Source organism: Chiloscyllium plagiosum, chromosome 5, assembly GCF_004010195.1.
Source record: "Chiloscyllium plagiosum isolate BGI_BamShark_2017 chromosome 5, ASM401019v2, whole genome shotgun sequence".
NCBI classification, from domain to species: domain Eukaryota; kingdom Metazoa; phylum Chordata; class Chondrichthyes; order Orectolobiformes; family Hemiscylliidae; genus Chiloscyllium; species Chiloscyllium plagiosum.
In genome coordinates, this window is record NC_057714.1 from 101,652,059 (window position 1) to 101,677,138 (window position 25,080).

Below are 25,080 nucleotides of genomic sequence, written 5' to 3' on the forward strand. Positions count from 1 at the left end.
CCTTCATAATTTTATATGTTTATACAAGATCCGCCCCCCTCATTCTTCTGAATTCCAATGACTATAATCCCAGTCTACTCAGCCTCTCCTCATAAGCCAATCCCCTCAACTCCGGAATCAACCTAGTGAACCTCCTCTGCACCCCCTCCAGTGCCAGTACATCCTTTCTTAATTAAGGAAACTAAATCTGCACACAGTACTCCAGGTCTGTCCTATCACCCTCACCTTGACCTTTTTCCACCTATCACATTTCCGACGCCCCTCCTCCAAGTCCCTCCTCCCTATCTTTTATCTTAGCCTGCTGGACAAACTTTCCTCATTCCTGAAGAAGGGCTAATGCCCGAAACGTCGATTCTCCTGTTCCCTAGATGCTGCCTGACCTGCTGCGCTTCTCCAGCAACACATTTCCATCTCTTAATTCTAATATCACTCCTTTGAATGATATGAGTGGAGTGGTGTTGCATGTGCATACTGCCTATGATTCACTGCACTTTTATAAAAGTCCAAGTTAGATGAAACTTGCAGCAGACATCGATTAATCAAGTACATATCACAAATTTAATATGCTGCATTTATAAAGACAGATACTTAATTACATGACTACATACCAGACTCCTTTGCAGTTTCCGAAGCCTTTCTACAGGTTCGGGATCATAGCCTGGAATTTTTCGCATATCATTATTCTTCAATGCCAGCATTGTTTCCAGCATAAAACGGATCTGTAAGAGGAAAGGAGAGTTGCACTGTAATCAGTCGATACATAGGAATCCACTGGGCTGTTTTAGTCCATTTAACAAAATTAACATTCACCAACAGAATATGAAGATCATTACTTCAGTCTCAATTGATCTTCTCACCAGCGTTAAACAAATTTGCTCTAAAAATTAGAGGAGTTTGGAGCCAAAGTTGTCTCCATAGGCAGTCCAATCAGATGATCAAAGCACCTGGCTAAAGGAGAACACATACATATTGCGTACTTGGAATTCCAAAGTTGTCAGGTTAATACACAAAATAAGAGCACATAGTGCTTTTTTTGGGGGGAGAGAGGTGTTTACAAATGAACAGGGTAACATTGGCTAGCGGGAGACACAGAGAAAGACTAAATGGGTCATTATCAAGTTGCCAGGATGTAATTAATTGAGTCCTACAGGGATCAAAGTTGGGACCTCAATTATTTAAGATCAAAATCAATTATATGGATGAGGGGATTGAACGTTTACTCGCTAAATTTGGTGATTACACCGTTAGGTAGGAGAGAAAATTGTGAAAATGACATACGGATATCACAAAGGGATACAAATAGGTTAACTGACCAGGCAAAATTTTAGCAAGTGCTGTACAAATGTGGGAATATGAGAGGTTATTCAATTTGGCAGAAAGAATAGCAAAGCAGCACATTGTTTAAATGGAGAGATTTCAGAATACAGCTGTATCTGTGCGTCCTGGTGTACGGGTCACAACAAGTTAGTATAAAAGCACTGCAAGCAATTAGGGAGGTAAATGGAAAATTGTCATTTATGCAAGAATAATGGACTATCCAAGTAGGGATGTTTTGCTACAGTTATACAGGATGATGATAGAAGCGCATCTGGAATATGGTGTACAGTAGCTTAGTCTCGTTACTTTAGGAAGAATATAATTGCATGAGAAGTAATGCAGAGGTGATTCATGTAACAGATTCCCAGGATGAAGGAAATTTATCAAATAATGTTCAAAAAGTCATTCTGGATTTGAAGCCTTAATTCTGTTTCTAACTAAACTCTTATTAGTTTAGTTAGTAATCTGCATATTTTTAGACATATGCAATTCTCCGGATGAGAGTCTTTGAAATAGACAGTATAAGAACATGGGTTGAAGAAATGTTTCACTGTTTGGAGATCATTCTGACAGTCATATATATTGTTTTATTCTTCTTTTGGAACATTAAGTTTGCTTTCTCTCCACAGATGGTGCCATATCTGACAAGATTTTCCAGCAACTTCATTGTTTTATTTCCTGCATTCAATCATGAGAAAAGCTTTACCAGGATGTTGCTGGGAATGGAGGATTTGAGGGATAAAAATAAGACTAGAAAGACTAGGAGGTTGAGGGGTGACCTTATCGAAGTTTATAAAATTATAAGTAGCACAGATAAGGTGAATGACAAGGATCTTTTCCCTAGGATGGGGGCAAACTAGGAGGCATTTGTTCTGTGTTTAAGCTGAGAATCAAACAATATATAGACGGTATATATTGATCAAAACCTAACACATGGAGAGGAATATGGAATTTTGAATCTTCATTGCTCCCCGGCACACCACTTTAAATTTGTAGCTGAAGTATTCTCTAAGTTGATGGCTTTTGGAGTCCGCCATACAATGATAGGAGGAGGTTTTAACTGTATTATGGACCCAGAGACAGATAGGATAGCTAAGAGCACTACAGGTATATTTGAGAGATCTAAACAATTGGCAGATCTGAATAAGGAGCTTGAGCTAGTGGATGTATGGAGGTGCCTTCACCTCCAAGGTAGAGACTTTACTTTCTACTCTAATCCAGAATTGATCTGTTCTTTGCCCCATTGAATTCCATACTGTCTTGTAAAGTAGACAACATAGCTATTTCTGATCATGCCTCAGTATATATAGAAATCAAGATTAGGGACGATGGGATAGGCCCCCGACATGGGCATATGGATCCCTTCTTATTGAAGGATAGCAAATTTATAAAGTATTTTTTGCAGGAATTCAAAACCTTCTGGGAAATTAACTCAGGTACGGCCAGTAACCCTTCAATGATGTGGGAGACCACTAAGGCTTATGCGCGAGGCTTGATCATCTCATATTCTGTGACCCGGAAAAAACAAAAGGGAGAACAACAGTGCCTGCTCAAGGCTCACTTCAAGGCAGCATATCTTGACAGGTCTTCCATTACTAAGCTACAAAGGATCACAGCCCTTAGGTCAGCCTTAAATACCACACTTACTCAAACAGCAAAGAGGGAAGTATTATTCGCAAAGCAGTGGTTATATTAATCTGGCGATAAGCCTGGCAGATACCGAGCAGACCTTGCTTAGAAAGAAAAAGGCTCCTCGAGCCATTACGTACAATAGAGAAAGTGCTGGTACCCTGACTTGTGATCGTAAAAAGATCAATACAGCCTTTAGAAAGTTCTACTCTGAACTGTATAAATTCCAGGACTGAGAGGATAGAACTGAAGATTAAAAAATTTGACCCTTCCAGGCTTAACCTCTGAGCAGGTGTCGATCTTGAATGCCCCCCTGACAACCCAGGAAGTATTCGACGCGGTTAGGCAGCTTCAGAGTGGCAAAGTGCCTGGACCAGACGGATTCCAGGTTGAGTTCTATAAAGAATTTATAGGGGAACTGGCCGGGCCACTCATTATGGACCCAGAGACAGATAGGATAGCTAAGAGCACTACAGGTATATCTGAGCGATCTAGACAATTGGCGGATCTGAATAAGGAGCTTGAGCTAGTGGATGTATGGAGATGCCTTCGCCCCCAAGGTATGTAGAATTATTCACATATTCAGGGCTGCCTCCCACCTTCGTTGAGAGAAGCAAATATCTTGCTTATTCTTAAAAAGGGAAAGGCCCCAAAGATTGCTCATCATATAGACCTATATCCTTACTAAATGTGGATTTCAAAATTCTTTCTAAAATGTTAGCATTAAGATTACCACACATCATAAAAGAGGCCCAGATGGGGTTTATAAAGGGCCGCAGGTCAACTAATAATATTAGAAGGGTCTTAAACATGGTACAAGCCTGTCAACAGAGAAGACTACCGGGGTTAGTTGTCTCCTTGGCCGCAGTGAAGGCATTTGATTGGGTAGAATGGCCATATCTTTTTTATACACTGGAAAGGTTTGGTATCGGAGAGGTATTTAGTATATGGGTTTCAGTGGTGATCACTAATTGTCTAAGTTTGGATAGCTTTAGTTTTGCCAGGGGATGTCATCAGGGATGTCCTCTCTCACTATTATTACTCATGCTAGTGAATGAACAACTGGAGGAAGCTATACGAACTGACCCGAACATAACAGCTCCGAGGGTTGGATCAGGCAAACATAAAATCATTCTATATACGGACGATGTCCTCCTCTTCTTATGTGATCCTTCAATGTCCGTGCCCCGCCAATCCAAGTGATCAGCTTATTTGGTATATTTTCAGGCTATAAAATTAATTTTATGAAATCTGAGGCTGTGCCATTGGGAGGTCTTGCCATTGTATCTAATTTACCGGACGGATCTTTTTTTCCCTTTCGCTGATCACCAGAAGGATTTTTGTACTTAGGTATTTTTATCACCCCAGTATTTGCACAGCTGTATAAAGCTAATTTTGTGCACTTAGAGAAAATAAGACAGGACCTTCAACGCTGGGGAGATCTTCCAACATTCTGTTTAGGCAGAGTAGCCCTAGTTAAGATGAATATCCTACCTCGTCTTTTATATCCTATGAGAATGCTCCCCTGATGCTACCTAGACAGGTGTTGCGTAAGCTTTACGGCTGGCTTGGCTCTTTTATCTGGAACCATAGACGGCCCCTTATTAAATTAGAAAAGCTGCAGCTTCCACAAGTAAGGGGAGGATTTGACTTTCCAGATTTTAGGAGGTATCAAGTGAGCTCCTTATTGTCCTATGTAGCTGATTGATTGCGTGTCACAAGAGACCCAATCTGACTAGATATTGAGACCTCCCAAGCAAAATGTCCCCTCATCAATCTTTTATTTATGGACAAGATGAGAGGTACTATGGACTATTGTAAAAACCTTATTGTATTAAATACAATTAAAGCCTGGAGGATAATGCAACAAGGTGAGGGTAATGTGCAAAAAAACCTCCCCTTATACTCCTATAGTGGGAGCATTGGAATTTCAATCGGGGTGACAGATGCTACATATAAAACGTGGAAGTCCAGAGGTATCTCTACTTGGGAGATCTGTTCGATGGGGAGGTTATGATGTCCTTTGAGCAGCTGCACCAGAAGTTTGGATTGCCTAACAAGGACCTTTTTCAGTATTTCTGAATACGAGACGACATACAAAAGACACCACACTGGTAATTTACCCCTACAAATCGGAGAGGGAAAGGGGAATGCTATGGCCGATAGGGCCCCCCTCAGTTAGTACTCTTTATCACTCCTTATATAATAAAGTATCTAATGACATGGAACGATTTAAAACCTGGAATCAAGAATTAAGGTTGGAAGTCTCATCAGAAATGTGGGAGAACATCTGGGAAAATGCCAGAAAGATCTCTAATTGAATAACCTGAGTTCTATTATAAACAAAGATAATCCACAGGGCTCATACGGCACCTGAACGATTTGCAAAATTCAAAGCAGGAGCAACCCCAATATGTCCTAAATTCAAAATAGACAATGCGTGAGAATGCCAACTTCTATGGACAGGCCATAACATGGTATTGGGATAGAGTAGCGAATGCCTTGACAGGGATCTTGGGTATGGAGATTAGATTGGATCCAGTGTCCCTGCTTTTGGGTTCTTCACATTTTCCCTCCCTGGACATGCACGAGAGGAAATTATTTACCATTGTTTCGTTTTGTGCAACGAAAAATATTTTAGCGAACTGGGTAGCTGAAGGCCCTCCAGGACTTGCGAACTGGCACAGGTTAATCATGGAATATATCCCCCTTAACTTCCTTACAAATATGGTGCACCAAAAAACGGAATTATTCTATAAAACATGGCAGCCCTTTTTAAACTATATCACAGATATCTCGGCCATACTATCCAGGGCTTTTGTCTGGCTGTGGTGATGGTTCTGGCTGGTTCGGGGACCCCCAGGAGAAGGAATCCCATATAAATACGGGTTTTATTATGACTTGATGTAAATCTATTTTGAGCATGCATCTAGTTATTTAATTATTTTGTTGTTAAAAATGTATGATATCCTATTTTATGTTTTGGTTGTTTGTAGGATAGATTAGTAGCTAGTTGGGTTTTTCTTTTTTAAAAGAAGGTGTCACCTTATCCATTTTCCAGTCCTTTGGGGCCCTCCCTTATTCCACTGAATCCTGAAAGATCACTGTGAGTGCCTCTACAATCTCCTCAGTTATCTCTTTCAGAACTCTGGGATGTAGTCCATTTGCTCCGGGTGAATTTTTTTCACCATCAGACCTATGAGTTTCCCTTGCACCTTCTTAGTGATGGCCACTCCACTCACCTTTGTCCTTTGACTCTCGAAGATCTAGTGTGCTTCCACTGTGAAAACTGATGCAAAATACCTATTCAGTTCCTCTGCCATTTCTTTGTTCCAGCCTAACCTTTCAGCAGTCCAAAGATCACTCTTGCCTCTCACTTTTTAGATGCCTTAAAAAAAATCTCTTGTAATCTTCATTATTACAAGCTGGCTTATTCTCATTTCAGCTTCTTGCCCTCCCTCCCCTTTAATGCCTTTTTAATCATTCTCTGCTAGCTTTTAAAAAGATTTCCTACTATCCTTTTTCCTTTCGTTTTCTGCTCTCTCTGATTTCCCTGTTCAGTCATGGTTGCCTCAGCCTCCCTTTAGTACAGGTATGTCTCTCTTCTTCCTTGAAATGAATTTCTGATGAATTTCCCAAATCACCCCCAAAAACGTCTGTTGTTACTGCTTCACTAACTTTCCTGCCAGGCTCCCCTTCCAACCAACTCTGGCCAACCCCTCCCTTGTGTCTTTGAAGTTAACCTTACTCAATTGTAATACCGTTACATCTGATTCCACCTTCTCACTCTCAAACTGCAGGCTGAATTCTATCATAATGTGGTTGCTGCCCCAAGGGATTCCTTTAGCAGTTCCTTAATCACGTCTGCCTCATTGTACATCACCAAATCCCGAATTTCCTGTTCTCTCATGAGCTTTACCACAACCTGCTCCAGAAATTCATCTCATAGACATTCCCCGAATTCCGTTCCTTGAGATTCACTGCCAATCTGATTTTCCCATTCCAAACGCATATAAAAGGTCCTTCTCCATTATTACGGTTACTACCACCTCGGGCTTCCTTCACCTTAACATCTCTAATCAAGTCTTTCTCATTATACATGACCAAATTCAGAACCACCTGTTCCTAGTGGACTCTACCTCAAGCTGCTCCAAAACAAAACAATATTGTATACGTTACACCAATTCTTTTTTCTTGAGATCTGCTAACAGTCTGATTTTCCCAGTTCACCGGCACATTGAAGTCCCCTACGATTACTGTCTTGTGCATTGTAACACTAATACATAACTTTTAATTCATGCCCGTGTTTGAGAGTTTCCTTAAATCATGAAATCTGTCTTACCCTTGTTTGATCTTGGAATTGTTTACCAACACTGCTAGCTTTGCTTTGAACTGCCAGAATCAAATCCCTCAATGCCACTGCATCATCCTTCCGAAGGGTAAATCCCACTTCTTTCAATAAAAGAAGGATAAGCTCAATGTCCTTTTCTTTGAAGTTGCTTGTGAGTTTTTTAAGAATATCAAACACTAACACAGAGTTTATCACATGGAAGTTATAGAAGTGTGCAATCAAATTGATAAGATTATCACATTCTTTGGTTTCGCTGACTTTTCTCCAATGTTCATCAAATTGTTTCACTGCTGCCTCCAAAACATGGGCTCCAACCTGTAAAACACAAGGCATATTGATTAAACTTAACACACTGAGCAAATATAAAGCATTGGAACTAGTAAAATTCCTCTGTCACAAACAAAACTTAAAACTATTGAACATTTTCCCTTACTTCACGACAACCCAAAGCAGTTTACAACCTATTGTAGGTACTGTTGTGATAGTATGAAGTACAAATTTTCATAGTCAGCTCCCATGTACAGCATTATAATTAATTTTAGAAGTGGGTTGAGTGATGACTGCTGCCCAGCACACCATAGGAAATCTGATTTTCTTCAAGAATGCCTTGGTGGATTCACTCCACTAAGCAGTGGAGCCTAGTTATTTGGCTCCAAAATCTGGAACGAGATTCAACTCAATCTTGCAACTCCCAAGGTTATCCACATCCCATTAATAAAACTTCAAAACACGCAAAATGCATTGCATCTTATTCGATTGGAAACAAATTTCAATAAGCTTTGGTTTATTTTCTTGCAATCATGGAATTGACAAATAGATTAAATCTACAGAACATTCTACCTTAGCTGGTTCTCAGAACACATATAGAAAGTACAGCACAGAACAGGTGACGCTGTTCAGCTCATCCACATTAATATTTTTACGATGCTGTTTGTGACTTCCTAATTCTGTCCTCTAATCACACTCATATGCTAACTCTGCCCAAGTACAATTCCACAGAGGCTTGCAGTTCCCCAAATGGCACTTATAAGCTGAGACCATGAGTGCAACCATTATACGTTCTTGGCAGAGGCAACATTATAACTGTAAAAAGGAAGAACCATTTCTGAGAAAATTCTAACATTGGCGCTTGGTGACAAGGATACAAACAGAAGAGTTTTGATCATTGTTGTTGTACCTCACTGGGGTAGCTTAAAAAAAACAAGTGGCACTATTCCCAGAGTTGTCACAAAAGCTAAGTTTTACAATGCATGCAGAATTCCCCAATTTATGGATCTTTTAGACACCAGATTGACAAAACCGGGTGACTGTACTTAACAAGAACGACTACTTATTATGAATAAATACATTCTCTCCAAAGTAAAAAATGAAGAACAACTTTATTTACCCCGGCCCGCCCAAATAAACTCCCCCTCTACACTCAGATAAAAACAACAACAAAAATAGAGGGGTTGTAGGCACAGGGAAAGATTGTGAAGGCACTTCAATGGTCTCTGTCCACAGGATTTGCTGTGATGATTCTTGTGCTGATGTGGAAAGTTTATTTCCTGATCTTCCTTCCCTAGGTACTTTCATTTGTTTGCATAAGGCAGTGTGATTAGTTCACATTTGTAAAGGTCTCTAACTTACCAAAAATCAGAGCTTACACCAAAGGGGAAAATAAGCAGGATGCTTTCAGGCTTGAGATACTTTTTACTGCAGAGATAAAAAAAAGCAGGTCCTTCCCTGCCAAAGATCCAACAGCTTCTCCCCTCCACCCCACCCAAGAACATTCATATTCTTGAACCGTTCAGCCTGCAAGTCAGTTATCAAAGACCCGAAAGCCTTTATCATTGACAATTGATCACTGCTCCAAAAGACAATCAGCTATTTGTGGGTCAGCCGTAGGCCCATTTGTACACAGCCCCCTGGCTGCACAAACAACTGTGTATATAGGATTTACAATGAGTGTTTGGTAACTTTCATTTATATGTACAGCTACCTTCAACAACGCTTAGCTTCTAAAACTTTGCTTTATCCATTTCAGACCACAATCAAAATACTGAAAAATAAAAAGATACTTTACAGCCCAAAATTCTGTGGTTGGCCTGAACTCTCAAATATTTTTTGAGCACAAGGTGCTTGGGGACAAAATTAATAAATATCATAGTTATGTCTTTATTTATTCAGAAACATTAATATTATCTGGTTCACTAATGCTTAGATTTCATCAGTAATGCTGAGTCTTATTCAGTGAACAAAATAACTTCAAATTGTAGCTGCTTCGTTTTCTTTAATGCTAAAACAAAAAAAAATTGAGTTCCAGTTAGCATCTCTTAATTTGTAACCAAAATGATATTTACGCAGAAAGCACTCGAACTACTCAGCAACATTTTGTTTCTATTTCAGATTTCTAGCACCTTTACCAATTATGATCCTCTGGTCTCAAACATGCAGTTCTGCAGTTTTATAGTCAGCCTTACAACCAAAGTTTTAAAATTGCCAGCAACATAAATATTACAAACTTAAAAGTATCTAGCTTATAGGACAGTTTTGATAAGCAATTTGAATAGTAGCGTTACCTCAATTCCAACATTGTGATGAAGAATACTGATTAACAGTACATGTTCCATCATCAATCTGTTAGGCATCAAGGCTGGAGTGACACAGGCCGCAAGGGTGACATCCGTTAGCTCATCATTCATATCTTTTCTGCTGTTTTTCATATACAACTCTTCAAGCTGACTACTAATAGAGGCCATATTAGGTTCACTCAACCTAAAACCACAAAAAAGGGCTTAACTTAAATTCATAATTGAATGAATGAAGACCCAAAAATATTAGCATTATTCATTCCAAATTGTCAAAATAATGCAGATTTTTCTTGTGGTTTCAACCACACGCTGTACAAACAATTTATACGTTATATACTAGATACTTCACTTTATTTTTAAATAATACTAGGAGGCATACCGTTCGTCTTATCTTTTTAAATGAAGCAACCAGATTCAGGGTTAAGGCTCACAATGCAGGACATCAACATTACAAAGTGGCAAGATAATTTATTACATGGCAAACCAAAAGCAAAATACTGTGGATTCCAGAAATAAAAAACAAAAATCTGTGGAAACACTTGGCAGATCAGGCAGCAGCTGTGAAGAAAGTAATGGAATTAGTATTACAGATCAATTGATATTGGTTAGACATTTACCAAGTTATCATGAAGTACACAAAAACAAATATCTAGAAAAGCTCAGTAGGTCTGGCAGAAACGGTAGGGTGAAATCAGAGTTAATGTGTCGCATCCAGTGACCCTTCCTCAGATCCTTGAGTTGTGAGAAAGGATCACTGGACCCAACATGTTAACTCTGATTTCTCTCCACAGATACTGCCAGACCTGCTGAATGTTTCCAACAATTTCTGTTTTTGTTTCTGATTTCTGCATCCAGGATTATTTTGGTTTTTATCAGGAAGTACAAAGGTTAGGAAAGCTTTGTGGGAGAGTCAAGAAATAAAGGATGATAGTGCAAGGTCCAAGTGGACAAACAATCTTGACCTGGGGACAACTGTTGCTCCCCTTGCTTGCTGGATCTTTTAGACATGAGGACTGTCCTCCTTGGAATAGTGAAGGTTACATGTTGATGAAATAGAGATTTGCAAGATGATGGGACATTTTGACATAGTAGAGTGAGAAAAATGATCCTCCACTATTAAATTAATGATTATAGATTTAAAATAATTTGAGATATTTTAACTCTTGTTTCAGTTTAACATTGTACAAGGAACGCTCAGTGGATAAAAGCCAATTTCAAAACTAATCTTGAAAGAAGTCAGAGAGGATGAAGAGGGTATTGGAGTTGTGAATAAAAAAAAACCTATGGGTGTGGGATTAAGCACTATACCTTTAATGAAGAAACAATGGTGTTAAATGGCCTCCTTGTGCCTTCATACATGGCCCTCTCATTTCACAAGAGAAACAGACCACAATAGGTTAACAAGACTGAAGATGGATAATAGACTGTTCGATATTCAGCTCTTCTGCACAAGGATTAAGAGTAACCTGACTAACTGCTCCAAATGGCTGACCAATCATGTCCAATCATACCATATTCAAGTCCCTTCCCACATCAAAGGCTGCCTTTGACTTACTGCACTGGGATTCACTGACAAAAGGCTATTCCCTTGACTTGACAGAGGCCTGCTGACAACCATGATAAGTTTTGTGCCTTTGTGTCTGTGTTAAATGGCAAGGCAAAACAATAGTAAAATGAGCCTGTTATCTCTGGCAAAAGGGACAAAGAGCACGAAGTCAAGCCAAGGCAAGGCAGGGGTGCTGTGAACATTCAGGTACAGAGTAAAAATGAACGAGTGCTATGACAGCAAGCAAAGAGCCTGGAAAGACAGTAGCATTTCAGTGATCATTGACAGTGCAGAAATGTCCTGTAAATAGATCACAGATGTGCCATGAAGTGGGATCCTCCAGACGTTGGGATCAACCTCCCTGGATCTAGTCTGATCACGCCAAAAATTTTACCATCTCCCATATCACTCAGACCCCAATGATTCAGTCCTGTTTCTGTTGCAAGCAACCAAAAAGTACACTTGAAGGTTCACTAAAACTGGTCTGAAGCATCTCTAACATCATTAAATACTTTTTGAATAAAAAAGCAGTTCTAATTTTCTGTGCTTCTGCCAAGCCTTGCATCCCAGTGACTAGCATTTGAACTTCTTGAACCGAAAGGAAGTTCATATCCTGAAGAATCATGTGGATAGAGTTTGCCTATTAAGTGGAACATCTGCTTTGCTTCGTGCACAAGGAAATATGAACATACAGAAGTTTTGTTCCCATTTTAATCTCCAAATTCAATTACTACCATTATTTGCAGGTCTGAGTAAAAGCGGTTTTAAATAAATCACCAATTATCTGTCAGACCTTTCATGCATTCAGTCATAAATAATGAATTCTTTTGCATCACAAATCTCAATTAAAAGATCACAAATTGAACTGAATAGAAAAAGGTGAGATTCACTTGGCCCTGGTTTGCACAACACAATAAAAATGGGATCACTGGACTAGTCACATTGCAATCATCTGATATTCTTCCAAATTGCCCATTTTTAATCACAATGATACCGAAAATGACAGAAACACAGCAGTGTATTTGTGAATCATTTCGATTTTAAATTTTCCAACATTTGGCTCACATTTCAGCAAAGCTCAAATTTTACAATATCACAGTTAATCTCAAGGAAAACCAGAAAATGCTGAAATAATTTACACCACGAGATATCTGTTGGAATAGGAAGGGCTCTTATAGCACAGTGACAGTGTTCCCACATCTGAGCTAGGAGACCCAGGTTTAAGTCCCACCTGCTCCAGAGGCGTGTTGTTACATATTTCAAGTTGATTAGAAATGTTAGAACAGGAAAGCAGTGTTGGATTGTTAGGTTAATAATTTGGTTCCAAGGCCCTGGTTTATAAAAACAAGGAACACTTATTATTCTGCAAAGTTTAAATGAAACAAGGTTTCCTAAAATCAATGGCAACTCAATTTGAGTTGGAGTGTGTTCTAAATGCAAGCCTTCTTTCAAGATGGCAACCGACAGCGAACTGCACATGCATGGCTTGATGAGCATGCTCAAGTGATTTCCAAAACTTGATTGAACCCGGTTTCTTGAGTTAAACCGTTCTCAGAATTTCACCAACATCTGTGATCTTTTAGGTGACACAGTCAGCCTCAGTATTAGACATGCCTATCTTGCCAATGCCTGTACACTGCTCCACCTGATAATGCCTGCAAAAACAGCCATTGTTGAACAGTAGAATGTTTCCATACTCCTACCTATTAAGAAGTCCTTTTATATTCTTCTTGAGTCTTAGAAGTTCTTCCTTTTTCTTTGCATCAATAGTTTCAGCCTTTTCATGCAACTGCAGGGGAATATACTTCCTGGAATCAGTGCCCTCATTTGATATTCGCTCCTAATGCAAGATGGAACATGTTATGAGAAATCTAACACTGTAACTTGAGTATTTTTGAATTATAAAACATGGAAAAAAATCTACAATGAATATATCTGAAGGACATCCACATTAGAAAAGCATGCATTTTGTAGAAGGCTTCAAAGTGTTGAGTAAGATATCTATATAGCAATATTGAATATTTTAAATATTAGGTGCTTTCCTTGTTCTCCAGATCCCTTCATGAACTTAATACTGAGATCACAGTTTAGCAAAGAAATATTTAAATGGCAGGGGACTGGAGTTCTGAATGAGGGTGAGGGGGGCATAAAAACACAGTTGAGGACTTCTCTCCAAATGCAAAATTGTATCTTCAGCATTCATCTAACTCTAGTCTTCTGAGATCTATTTCACATTGAAAGGCCATCACTCTATTGCAGATAGTAGGTTATTACGGAAAACTATTACATAACCATCTATATGAATTTGCTATTCTGATTGCATATATTTAGCAGCAACTTCAAAGGCACAATCATCAACAATTGGGCATTATGTAACTTCTGCACAGCAAAACAGAAGCATTAGCAATATCGTGGTGTTACATCAACTTAACCTTAGGAGAAATACTCCAAAGAGCATCACTGAACTAAAAGAACTGATTTTTAAGTATTAAATAACTAACAGTGGGGCAAATTGGGTGTCACAGTGTAGTACAGTCTGGAGAGGCATCTGCAAATTAGATTAGATTAGATTAGATTACATAGAGTGTGGAAACAGGCCCTTCGGCCCAACAAGTCCACACCGCCCCGCCGAAGCGCAACTGACCCATACCCCTACATTTACCCTTACCTAACACTACGGGCAATTTAGCATGGCCAATTCACCTGACCTGCACATCTTTGGACTGTGGGAGGAAACCGGAGCACCCGGAGGAAACCCACGCAGACACGGGGAGAACGTGCAAACTCCACACAGTCAGTCGCCTGAGGCGGGAATTGAACCTGGGTCTCTGGCGCTGTGAGGCAGCAATGCTAACCACTGTGCCACCGTGCCGCCCACGGAAGCTTTGCAGTAGTTACAGTGTTGCAACGCTGCTCCTTTAACAAGGTGAGGTTGTGCTTGTTTATTTTCCCAGAGGGTCGTAAACGCAAAGATTCCAAAATGTCTGGGTTTATCTACTTGAAGCTTTTAGGTTTTTAATCAAACACTTGTACAATAAAAGGGAGTGGCCAGTTTTCCCAGCTTAGCCTTTGGTCTGGTTTGGTTTCGGCAAGCAGTCGGTTTTTTGAGACTGCTGGTCAGTTGTTAGCTGAGAACTGCATTTTGGGAAAGCAAATCTTAGCAGGACCTATACACTTAATGGTAAGGTCCTTGGGAGTGTTGCTGAACAAAGAGACCTTGGAGTGCAGATTCATAGCTCCTTGAAAGTGGAGTCACAGGTAGATAGGATAGTGAAAGCATTTGGTACGCTTTCCTTTATTGGTCAGAGTATTGAGTGTAGGAGTTGGGAGGTCACGTTGCAGCTGTGCAGGATATTGGTTAGGCCACTGTTGGAATATATCAGAAGGATGTTGTGAAACTTGAAAGGGTTCAGTAAAGATTTACAAGGATGTTGCCAGGGTTAGAGGATTTCAGCTATAGGGAGAGGTTGAATAGGCTAGGTCTGTTTTCCCTGGAGCGTCGGAGGCTGAGGGGTGACCTTTATTGAGGTTTACAAAATTATGAGGGGCATGGATAGGATAAATAGGCAAAGTCTTTTCCTGGGGTGGGGGAGTCCAGAACTAGAGGGCATAGATTTAGGGTGAGAGGGGAAAGATACATGAGAGACCTAAGGGGCAACTTTTTCATGCAGAGGGTGGTACGTGTATGGAATGAGCTGCCAGAGGAAGTGGAGGAGGCTGGTACAATTGCAACATTTAAAAGGCATCAGGATGGGTATATGAATAGGAAGAGTTTGGAGGGATATGCGCCGGATGCTGGCAGGTGGGACTAGATTGGGTTAGGATATCTGATCTGCATCGACAAGTTGGACTGAAGGGTCTGTTTCCGTGATATACATCTCTATGACTCCAATCCAAAAGAAACAGCTACATGGAAGGAGATGTTCAATGCTGAATCTCTCTCTCCTGTAAGAAACTGTGTTTGATTTTTCCTTTTATCTAAGCGGGTATTTATGGGGACTGTTGCAGGCATTTGGAACACTAAGTGCGAAAGAGTCGATTGGGTTTTTCAATAGCTAAGTTATCCTATGTTCTGTTCTTTCCTGTTTGTTTTTCATTCAGTAACCTTGCAAATAAATTCTGTTTTGCTTCAAACTACATGGTTTGACTGGTTGCACCATTCATGGTATATCCATTTTACACGTGCTTAAAACAACTAGCAAAGTTAGGACTTGGGCTACTTTCTTGAAATGTTTTGAGGGGATCTGGCCTGATCCAAAACAGACTGGGGGCTCTTTGTGGGATTTGTTCTTGAGTTCCATTTTAGGATTAGGGTTGCTCAACTCAAAGACTGCAAGTGGTAGGTGTTCGTGTCTTTTGTTCCAGGCGTTGGTTTTGGTTGGTTTAAACATTGCTTGCTGTAGCAATTGCTCTTTAAGTCACCAAGAGGTTTCTGGGAGTGGAAGGCGACATTTTAGGAGCCTTAGAGAAGGTGAATAAGGCCAAGCTGCTGGAATTAACAGTCAAGTTAGAGTTGGAGCTGCCTCCTTCTATAAGGCAAGGAGAGACAATTACAGCAAAAATTCAGCATTTAAATTTGCTGGAAACACCATCAGGATCTTCAGAGATGGCTAAAATTCAATTGAAAATGAAGTAGCTCGAGTTAGAGGCAAAAGCCAAGTAAAGGGCAAAAGAAATGAAACTGTTTGAATTATGATTAAAAGCAGAAAAAGAATGAATCACTTTAACAGAACAAAAAGAGAAAGAGAGAAGAAAGAGAAAAAGGAAAGGAAGAGAGGGACTATGAACTTAAATAGTTGCACCTTAGACAGGAGTTCAAAAATTCAGTTCCTGAGGTACTGCGAACTCATGTGCAAGAGCACTGAGTTACAACTGCAAGATTAACAACTGAACTGGCTGAAATGATTTGGCTCATAAATCAAAGTTTGGTTTCCAACTTCAGTTTCAATCTGTGAGGGATAGAAATTGGGGAAAGAGAATTGCTCATGTTGTAGGGGGAAGGTAGATCTCAGTGAAGATCATAAGGATAATTTATCACAAGGTAAAAAGAGAAGTTAAAAAGCTCTGGTGTTTTCATTACAATAAAGTAGGTCACATGAAATCACAGTGTTGGTAGGTGAGGAAAAGCACTGGGTAGCCAGATGGAGGAAAACAGGATAAGCCAGTGAATTTTGTTGGAGTGGTAACAGAAAACACAGACGGCTAAAAGGCTGCACCAGAATGTACAAGCTGGTCGGAGGTTGGTTAAGGAGGAAGTGCCAGATCTTCTTAAGCCATATACCTATAAAGGTAAGTTTATTCACATAGGCCAGGAGTAGCAAATAAGAGATACAGGATCCTCTCAATCTGTGATGTTGAAAGATGAGAGATATGCAGCTCTAAAGGACTACTACCAGAAAAGGTGCTAGTAACGGGAATGCATAGTGAGACGAGCACTCAATTATGTACACTGAAGTTAGAGTGTCCAGTGAAAAGGGGAGAAGTCATGGTAGGAGTACTAGAAAAACCCTTAGCTCCAGAATACAATGTCCATGCTAATGATATAGCTGGTTCACAGGTAGGAGTGCTGCCTACTGTGTTTGAAAAGCCAGTGAAAACTCAGGCGAATGAACTATTGCAGGACACATATCTTGGGATTTTTCCAGACTGTGTGGTAATAAGACCACAAAGTCACCAGTTGAACCAGGAGAGATCAAAGGTTACAGATAACGAAGTTGAAATGGAATTAAATGGTTGATAAAACAGGAGCAAATAGACGACAAAGCAGACATCTTTTGCATAGAGAAATTAACTGAGCTACAGCAGAAACATGAGAAACTAAACAAATTGCATCAAAAGTCGCACACAGAAAAATCGTCTAGAGGCATCTCTGAATGCTGCTATCTTAAAAATGAGGAAATGGAGACCATCATGTACTCAGGCAGCTGAAAAATGGGTAAAAATTCATCAAGTCATGTTGCCAGTGGGTTATGGAAAAGTCTTGTTGCAGGTAGCACATGAATTACCAGCAGGTGGTTATTTAGGGGTAAGAAAAACCCAAGCTAAAATACAAAAACATTTTGATTGGCCTGGACTTCACAAGGATGTAGTTGAATTTTCCCAGACATGTCATACATGTCAAACAATTGGAAAACCATAGGTTGTACTAAAACCCGCACCTTTAATACCTATTCTTGCATTTGTAGAACCTTTTACATAAGTCTTAACTGATTGTGTAGGACCTTTACGTAAAACAAAAAGTGAGAATCAGTATTTGTTAACAATAATGGATGTGTCCATTAGATTTCCAAAGGCATTACACAGCGATTTCACAGCTCAAAGAATTGTAGAGGAGTTACTCAATTTTTTTACGAGAGATGGACTACCTACAGAGAAAAAGTGAGATCAAGGGTCAAACTTCACATCAACATTATTCAAGGAAGTTATGGACAGCCGAGGAATAAAACAATTCAAATCTACTGCATACATCCAGAATCACAGGGAGCTCTGGAAAGGTAGCATCAGCCATTAAAAGACCATGTTGAGAGCTTATAGTCAAGACTGTCCAGATGATTGGAATAAAGAAATTCCATTTGTACTTTTTACCATCAGAGATGCACCAAATGAATTGACCAAATTCAGTCCACTTGAATTAGTTTTTGGGTATGAAGTGAGAGGACTGTTAAAATTGATGAAGGAGAAACTGATAAAATCATAATTCAGAATCTACATACTTGGACAATGTGTCAGATTTTAGGGAATGATTAAATAGAACGGGGGAGTTGGCAGACAGCATTTAAAAGTATCACAGCATACAACGAAACAGGAAGCAGACAAGAAATCAAAAACTTGCAGTATTGCTACTGGAGATAAAGTGTTCATGCTACTTACAGTAGTAGGTGAACCTTTAAAGCAAGGTTTAGTGGACCTTGTTATGTCTAAAGGAGATCAAGTGAGGTGAACTATTTGATAAGGACTCCAGACAGAAAGAAATCTCAGGGTGTGACATATGAATATGCTGAAAAGGTATTTTGACAGGGAAGAAAAGCAAAACGAGATTGTGTTATACCACAAAGTAAAAAATTAAGTTCAGAGGATTCTGAATTGGACATTCCTCAAATTAAGTTGGACAATGAGGAAGTTCTCAAAAATTAGGATAAATTATTGCGTTACCTTCCAGAGGAAAATCAAAACGACCTGAAAGAGTTTTCACTATTACGTGGGGAGATATGTAGAAATAAGCTGGGAAGTACTAACCTAATTATGCATGTAGATACAGGAAATGCTGTTCTGATTAAGCAATACCCTAACAGACATAACCCTCTAAAGTTGGCACAGGTGGAAAAGGAACTCATGCTCCAAGATGATACAAAGTGAGTTGCAGTGACTGGAGCTCACCCATAGTAATGGTGCCAAAACCAGCTGGTACCCAGTGGTTCTGTGTGGACTATTGCAAAGTCAATGCAGTGACGAAGACGGATGCATATCTGATTCCAAGTTTGAAAAGGTGGGACAAGCAACTTATATTTCTAAGTTGGACTTGCTCAAAAAGATATTGGCAGATATCTTTTTCTGAAAGAGCAAAGACAATTTTGGCTTTCGGAACACTGAATCGATTATATCAGTTTAAATTCATGCTGTTCAGTATGAAAAGTGCACCAGCCACATTCAGAGACTAACCAAGAAGGTCATTTCCAAATAATCCAATTGTGTTGTATCTATTGATGACCTGGTGATTGTTACTCACACATGGAAGGAACATTTGCAACATTTATCAGAATTATTTGAACTCTGGGAAGCACGCTTGGTAATAAACCTGGTTAAAAGGGAATTTGCCAAAGCCCAAGTCACCTTCCTGGGCCATGTTATTGGACATGGACAAATGGCCCCATGGAATGCAAAATCAAAGGTAATTGGGGAGTTTCTCATACCATCAACAAAAAGAGCAGGACTATGATTCTTGGGATTGAGTGGATTTTATCGGAAATACGGACCAAAGTTTAGCTGGCTGCTCCACTCACCGAATTACTAAAGAAAGGCAAGAAGTTTCAATGAACTTTAGGCTGTCAGAAGGAAATCTGACAGCCTGAAAGCTGTGTTAACCACTGCCCCAGTGTTAGGCACAAATAATTATGCAGAGCCATTCAAGGTGGCTATTGATGCGAGTGATGTGGAAGTCGGTATTATTCTCTTACAGGAACATGAGGAGAAAAATAGAAAGACCTATCAGGTATTTCTCCAGGAAATTGAACATTCATCAGCAGAAATATTCGACAGTTGAGAAGGAGACTTTGAGCTTGGTATTGGTGTTACAACATTTCCATGTTTAGGTTATCAGTAATGTATCTGAGACAATTATATACACTGATCATAACCCATTAAAGTTTGTGGAGAAATTTAAAGACAAAAATTCCAGACTATTTACATGAAACTTGTTGTTACAGTTAATTTGAAAACTGTGCATTTGGCCGGACAAGAAAACGTGACTGCCAACACATTGTCAAGACTTGAATCAGAAATGGAGGGTGTTCGGTAGCAGGGGTAAAACAGACTGTAGTAGTGCATGTTTGTGTGATTATTGTCAATGTAATGTATATGGGTGTTTGTAGTGTACAGTGTAAGATTAAGGGGTTTTAAAATGAAGCCATCTTTGGATATTGATGGTTCTTTTTTTCAACAAAAAGGGTGGAGGGGGTGGGGAGAGGTGTAACGATGAAGCTCCTTTAATCATGTTACGTTGTCCTTTTCTTTTCCCCCAGAAGGGCTGTAAATGCATAGATTCCAAAATCTCTGGGTTTATCTACTTGAAGAAGTTTTTAAACAAACACTTGTATGATGAAAGGGGAGCGGCCAGCTCGCCCAGCTCAGCTGCTCTCTGGTTGGTTTGATTTGCTTTTAGCAAACAGTCAGTTTTTTTGAGGCTACTGGTCAGTTGTTAGCTGAGAATCAAAAAGAAACAGCCACATGGAAGGTGTTCTATGCTGAATCTCTCTGACATATCTCTCTCTTGTTAGAACCTTTTTCATTTTTGCCAACGGGGTGTTTTTGGGGACCGTTGCAGACATTTGGAACAGCATCATTAAGTTGCGATAGTCGATTGCATTTTTAAATAGTGATGTTTTCTCTATTCTGTTTTCTCATTTGTATTTCATTCAGTAATCTTGCAAATAAATTCTGTTTTGTTTAAAACTAAGTGGTTGGGCCAGCTGCATCACTCCTAGAATATCCACTCTACATCTGCTTAAAACAACTAGAAAAGTACGGGTCTGGGCTACTTTATTCAAGGGGATCTTGGCCTGGTCCATAACAATAGTAGCTTTGAACTTAAATGCAACAGGACTAAGAAAGTTTTATAGATAAAACTTAAGGACTGCCTGAGGACATCTCATACCTGTTATTTTAATACACTCTCGATCCTTTACAATCAGATTGGGCACAATTTCAGAGTTATGGGCTGAGATTTTAACTCGCTCAAGCTCATTCACCTGCAATATTAAAACTGGGCCCTGTGTTCTCTTAAATAAATTGGACAATTTTTCCACTGGAGCAGGCAAGTCCAGGTGCAATTTAATAGAATTAACAAAAAAGAATGTTCATAATTTAAGTTGGCTGGGGAACCAGAGCCAATGTCACCATCCATTTAAAAGTGTCACAAACTGAAAAGATGTAGGGGAAACATATTTACATCCAATTTTACAGATGCTGCCTGACCTGTTCACGTTTCCAACAATGGCAACATCTGCCTTTTGATATTGCAGCAAAAGTCTTTGCATGATAATTTTAAAAGAAACTGAAGAAATGTTTGGAGCAGGGCATAATGCAGCATTTATTCAGTGCACAAGACTAAATATGGTTTGGTTTTATAAAAATTCAACAGAGATAAGATTGGCTGAGTGGTTACTTCCTGAACTGGAAACTTTGATGTTTCGAAATAAGACTTTCAGGACATTGTTCCAGATAACTTGAGTGAGGAGTCCAACAAGGATGGCAGCAAGACACTAAAATTGGGAAGCAACTGGCTGAACAAGATTTCAACAGAAAATGGACCCATGAGCAATATTGCATTGATGGATCAGTGTTTTGATTTAAATTTTAGCTTGGAAAAAGTATAGGTCAAAAATTATGAATAGTACAATTCCACCTTAGAAATCAGCCAGAGAGCACCCAAAAGGAAGTGCGGTTGTAGAACAACTTGGTCTTTCATTTGTTCAACAGTAACAAATTCAAATTCATCCAGGATTCAAACAATCTGCAAAAGGCAAGGAAGATGAAAAAAAAGCGTGCAAGGGAAAAACTCCTAATCACTACATTTCTAGGCCAATGAGGAGAGAAGCAATACTGGAGCTAGTTCCAGACACCTTTAAAACAAATCTATTGATGAATGAGGACAAGTTCAGTAAACATTATCTCAGCTTCTTGTTAAAAGACAAAGAAAGAGCTGAAGTAGATTCACTAGATTACCGAGATAAACGACAGTTGGAGATGGAGTCCGCAGGAGACAGAGTGAGCGAGTACGTGAAAGAGAGGGGGAGAAAACAGCTGAGCAGACAAAGAAATAGGTAATGGTCAGCCTGGAAGAATCATTAGCTGCTATTGGGGACCATTAGTAGATGACAATAGTTCGATTGTGATAGCAGCCCATGTGATGACAAGGCCTGATGTGAGAGGGTTTGGGAAAAGGACATGGCCCTAAAATTATTGAACTGGGCATTCAGTCCGAAAGGCTGCAGGATCCGCAAGCAACGGGAGGCAATAGCCTAGTGTTAATCCAGTGACTCAGGTTGGAACCTGCCAAAGCAGATAATGGAGTTTGCCTTCAATAAAAATCTGAAATTCAGAGTCTGATGATGACAACGAATCTATTGTGGATTGCGGGAAAAAGAAATGTCCTTCAGGGAAGGAAATTGCTATCCTTCTTTGTCTGGCCTACAGGCGACTTTAGACCCACAGAAATGTGGTTGTCTCTTAACAGCCTTTTGGGCAATTATGAATGGGCAATAAATGCTGGTGTAGCCAGCAATGCCCTCATTCCATGAATGATTCAAAAAGAACAGAAAATAAAATGCTGTAAACCATTTGCTTCATCTCTGCTCTATCCCAGACACTCAGTATTCTTTAAGTTTCAATAAGATCCCTGTTCATCCTTCAGTACTGACACAGACACAAACTACCATTCTTGCAAACCTTCCCCAACGCCAGCACCTCCTTCCTTGGATATGGGGCCCACAACTGCTCACAATATTCGAAACACAGTCTGACCAGAGCCTGAGACAGCCTCAGCAGTACATCTCTGTTCTAGTATTCTAGACCACTTGAAATGAATGCTAATATTGCATTTGCCTTCCTAACAGCCAACTGAACCTGCATGGTAACTTTAAAAGAATCCTGAACTGACACCCCAAAATCCCTTTGTGCTTCAGATTTCCAAAACCTGTTCTGGTTTGGAAAATAATCTGTACCTCAATTCTTTCTACCAAAATTCACAACCTCAAACTTTCCCACATTGTATTCCAGCTACCAGTTGTTTGTCCACTCTGCCACCCTGCCCAAGTGCTTCTGCAGCCTCCCCACTGCCTCAACAATACCTACCCGTCCACTTATCTTTGCATTACCTGCAAACTTAGGAACAATGCCCTCAGTTCCTTTGTCCAGATTGTTAATGTGTAATATGAATAGTTGTGGTCCGAACACTGACCCCTGCAGATCTCAGTTAGTCACCAGCTGCCAACCTGAAAATGACCCCTTCATCTCCATTCGCTGCCTTCTGCCAGTCAGCCATCCTCTATCCATGCCAGCACCTTGTCCTCAACATCACAGGTACACACCTTGTTTCGCAGCCTCCTTTGTAGCACCTTATCAAAGACCTTCTGGAAATCCAGACATCTCATCCACTGGCATTTCCTTGGTCATCGCTTGACATTCAATGGCATTACCACTGCCAAAATCCTCCACTGTCAGTATCCCTGGCCAGTGGGTGGGTGCACCTTTACATGAATTTGATCATGCACCTAATCATTATGCATCAAGAGCAGGCCAGAGGCGAGATTTCTGAGGCACGTAGCTCATTCATATCCTCAGTACCTGTCCACTATTCACAAAAGGAACAAATCAGGAGTGTTGGGAGGGACTCACTACAGAATTCACAGCTTCTAACCTTATAGAAAGGCTGCAGCGAAATGCCTGGAAGCTGTAGACCAGTGATGGTTAAGTTTTAAAGAAGGGATTCCAAGAGACAGGACCTCCAGTCATTTGGAGAAGCAAAAGTTATTTTGAGATAGTCAGCATGGCTTTGTGTGTGAAAAATTGTGTCTTACAAATTTGATTGACTTCATTTGAAGAGGTGACCAAGTAGAGGATGGCAGTGCAGTTGCTGTTGTCTACATGGACTCTAGCAAGGCCTTTGACAAGGAACGGCATGGTGGATTGTTGAGTAAGGTCAAATCTCATGGGATCCAAGGACAGCTAACCAAATGGATACAAAATTGGCTTAAAGGTAGAAGCCAGAGGGTTTTTTTCAAACTGGACACCCATGATCAGTGGTGTGCAGCAGGAATTGGTGCTGGGTCCACTGTTATTCATCATTTATAAAAGTGATTTTGATGAGAATTTAATAGGTATGGTTACTAAGTTGGCAGATGACATGAAGATTGATGGTATAGTGGAGAGAAAAGAAAGTTTTCTGAGAATATAGCGAGTTCTTGATCAGGTGGGCCAGTGGGCTGAGGAATGGCAAATGGAGCTTAATTTCAGATTGTAAGTTTGCTCGCTGAACTGGTAGATTTGTTCTCAGACATTTCGTCACCAGGCGAGGTAACATCAGTGAGCTGCTAGGGGATGTCATAGTGGCGTACAGCATGGAAACAGACCCTTTGGTCCAACCTGTCCATGCCGACCAGAAATCCCAACCCAATCTAGTCCCACCCTGCCAGCACCCGGCCTATATCCTTCCAAACCCTTCCTATTCATATACCCATCCAAATGCCTCTCAAATGTTGCAATTGTACCAGCGTCCACCACATCCTCTGACAGCTCATTCCATACACGTACCACCCTCTGCGTGAACATGTTGCCCCTTAGGTCTCTTTTATATCTTCAAAGTTTGTGCGAAGATTTGTAGCTCGGGTGCTCGTTGTTGTGGTTCTGTTCTCCGAGCTGGAAGTTTTTGTTGCAAATGTTTCATCCCCTGGCTAGGCGACATCATCAGTGCTTGGGAGCCTCCTGCGAAGCGCTTCTTTGATGTTTCCTCCGGTGTTTATAGTGGTCTGTCCCTGCCGCTTCCGGTTGTCAGTTTCAGCTGTCCGCTGTAGTGGTTGGTATATTGGGTCCAGGTCGATGTGTTTGTTGATGGAGTTTGTGGATGAATGCCATGCCTCTAGGAATTCCCTGGCTGTTCTCTGTCTGGCTTGCCCTATGATAGTAGTGTTGTCCCAGGAAAATTCATGTTGCTTGTTGTCTGCTTGTGTGGCTACTAAGGATAGCTGGTCGTGTCGACACGACCAGCTATCCTTAGTAGCCACACACGCAGACAACAAGCAACATGAATTCGACTGGGACAACACTACTATCATAGGGCAAGCCAGACAGAGAACAGCCAAGGAATTCCTAGAGGCATGGCATTCATCCACAAACTCCATCAACAAACACATCGACCTGGACCCAATATACCAACCACTACAGCGGACAAC

At 40.3% G+C, this 25,080-nt stretch overlaps 1 protein-coding gene across 2 annotated transcripts in view; it reads right to left on the bottom strand.

Moving 5' to 3' along the window:
• Positions 1-25,080, bottom strand: part of nom1 (nucleolar protein with MIF4G domain 1) — a 68,155-nt gene that overhangs the window by 37,874 nt on the left and 5,201 nt on the right. The window contains exons 2-5 of one of the 2 annotated variants that reach the window (XM_043690707.1): positions 13,120-13,256; positions 9,859-10,054; positions 7,541-7,612; positions 609-719 (exon numbers count right to left, since the gene is read on the bottom strand). In XM_043690707.1, the coding sequence (XP_043546642.1) occupies positions 609-719; positions 7,541-7,612; positions 9,859-10,054; positions 13,120-13,256 (516 nt within the window). Of the gene's footprint in view, positions 1-608; positions 720-7,288; positions 7,613-9,858; positions 10,055-13,119; positions 13,257-25,080 lie in introns of both variants that reach the window. The other variant, XM_043690706.1, reaches the window with a different exon arrangement.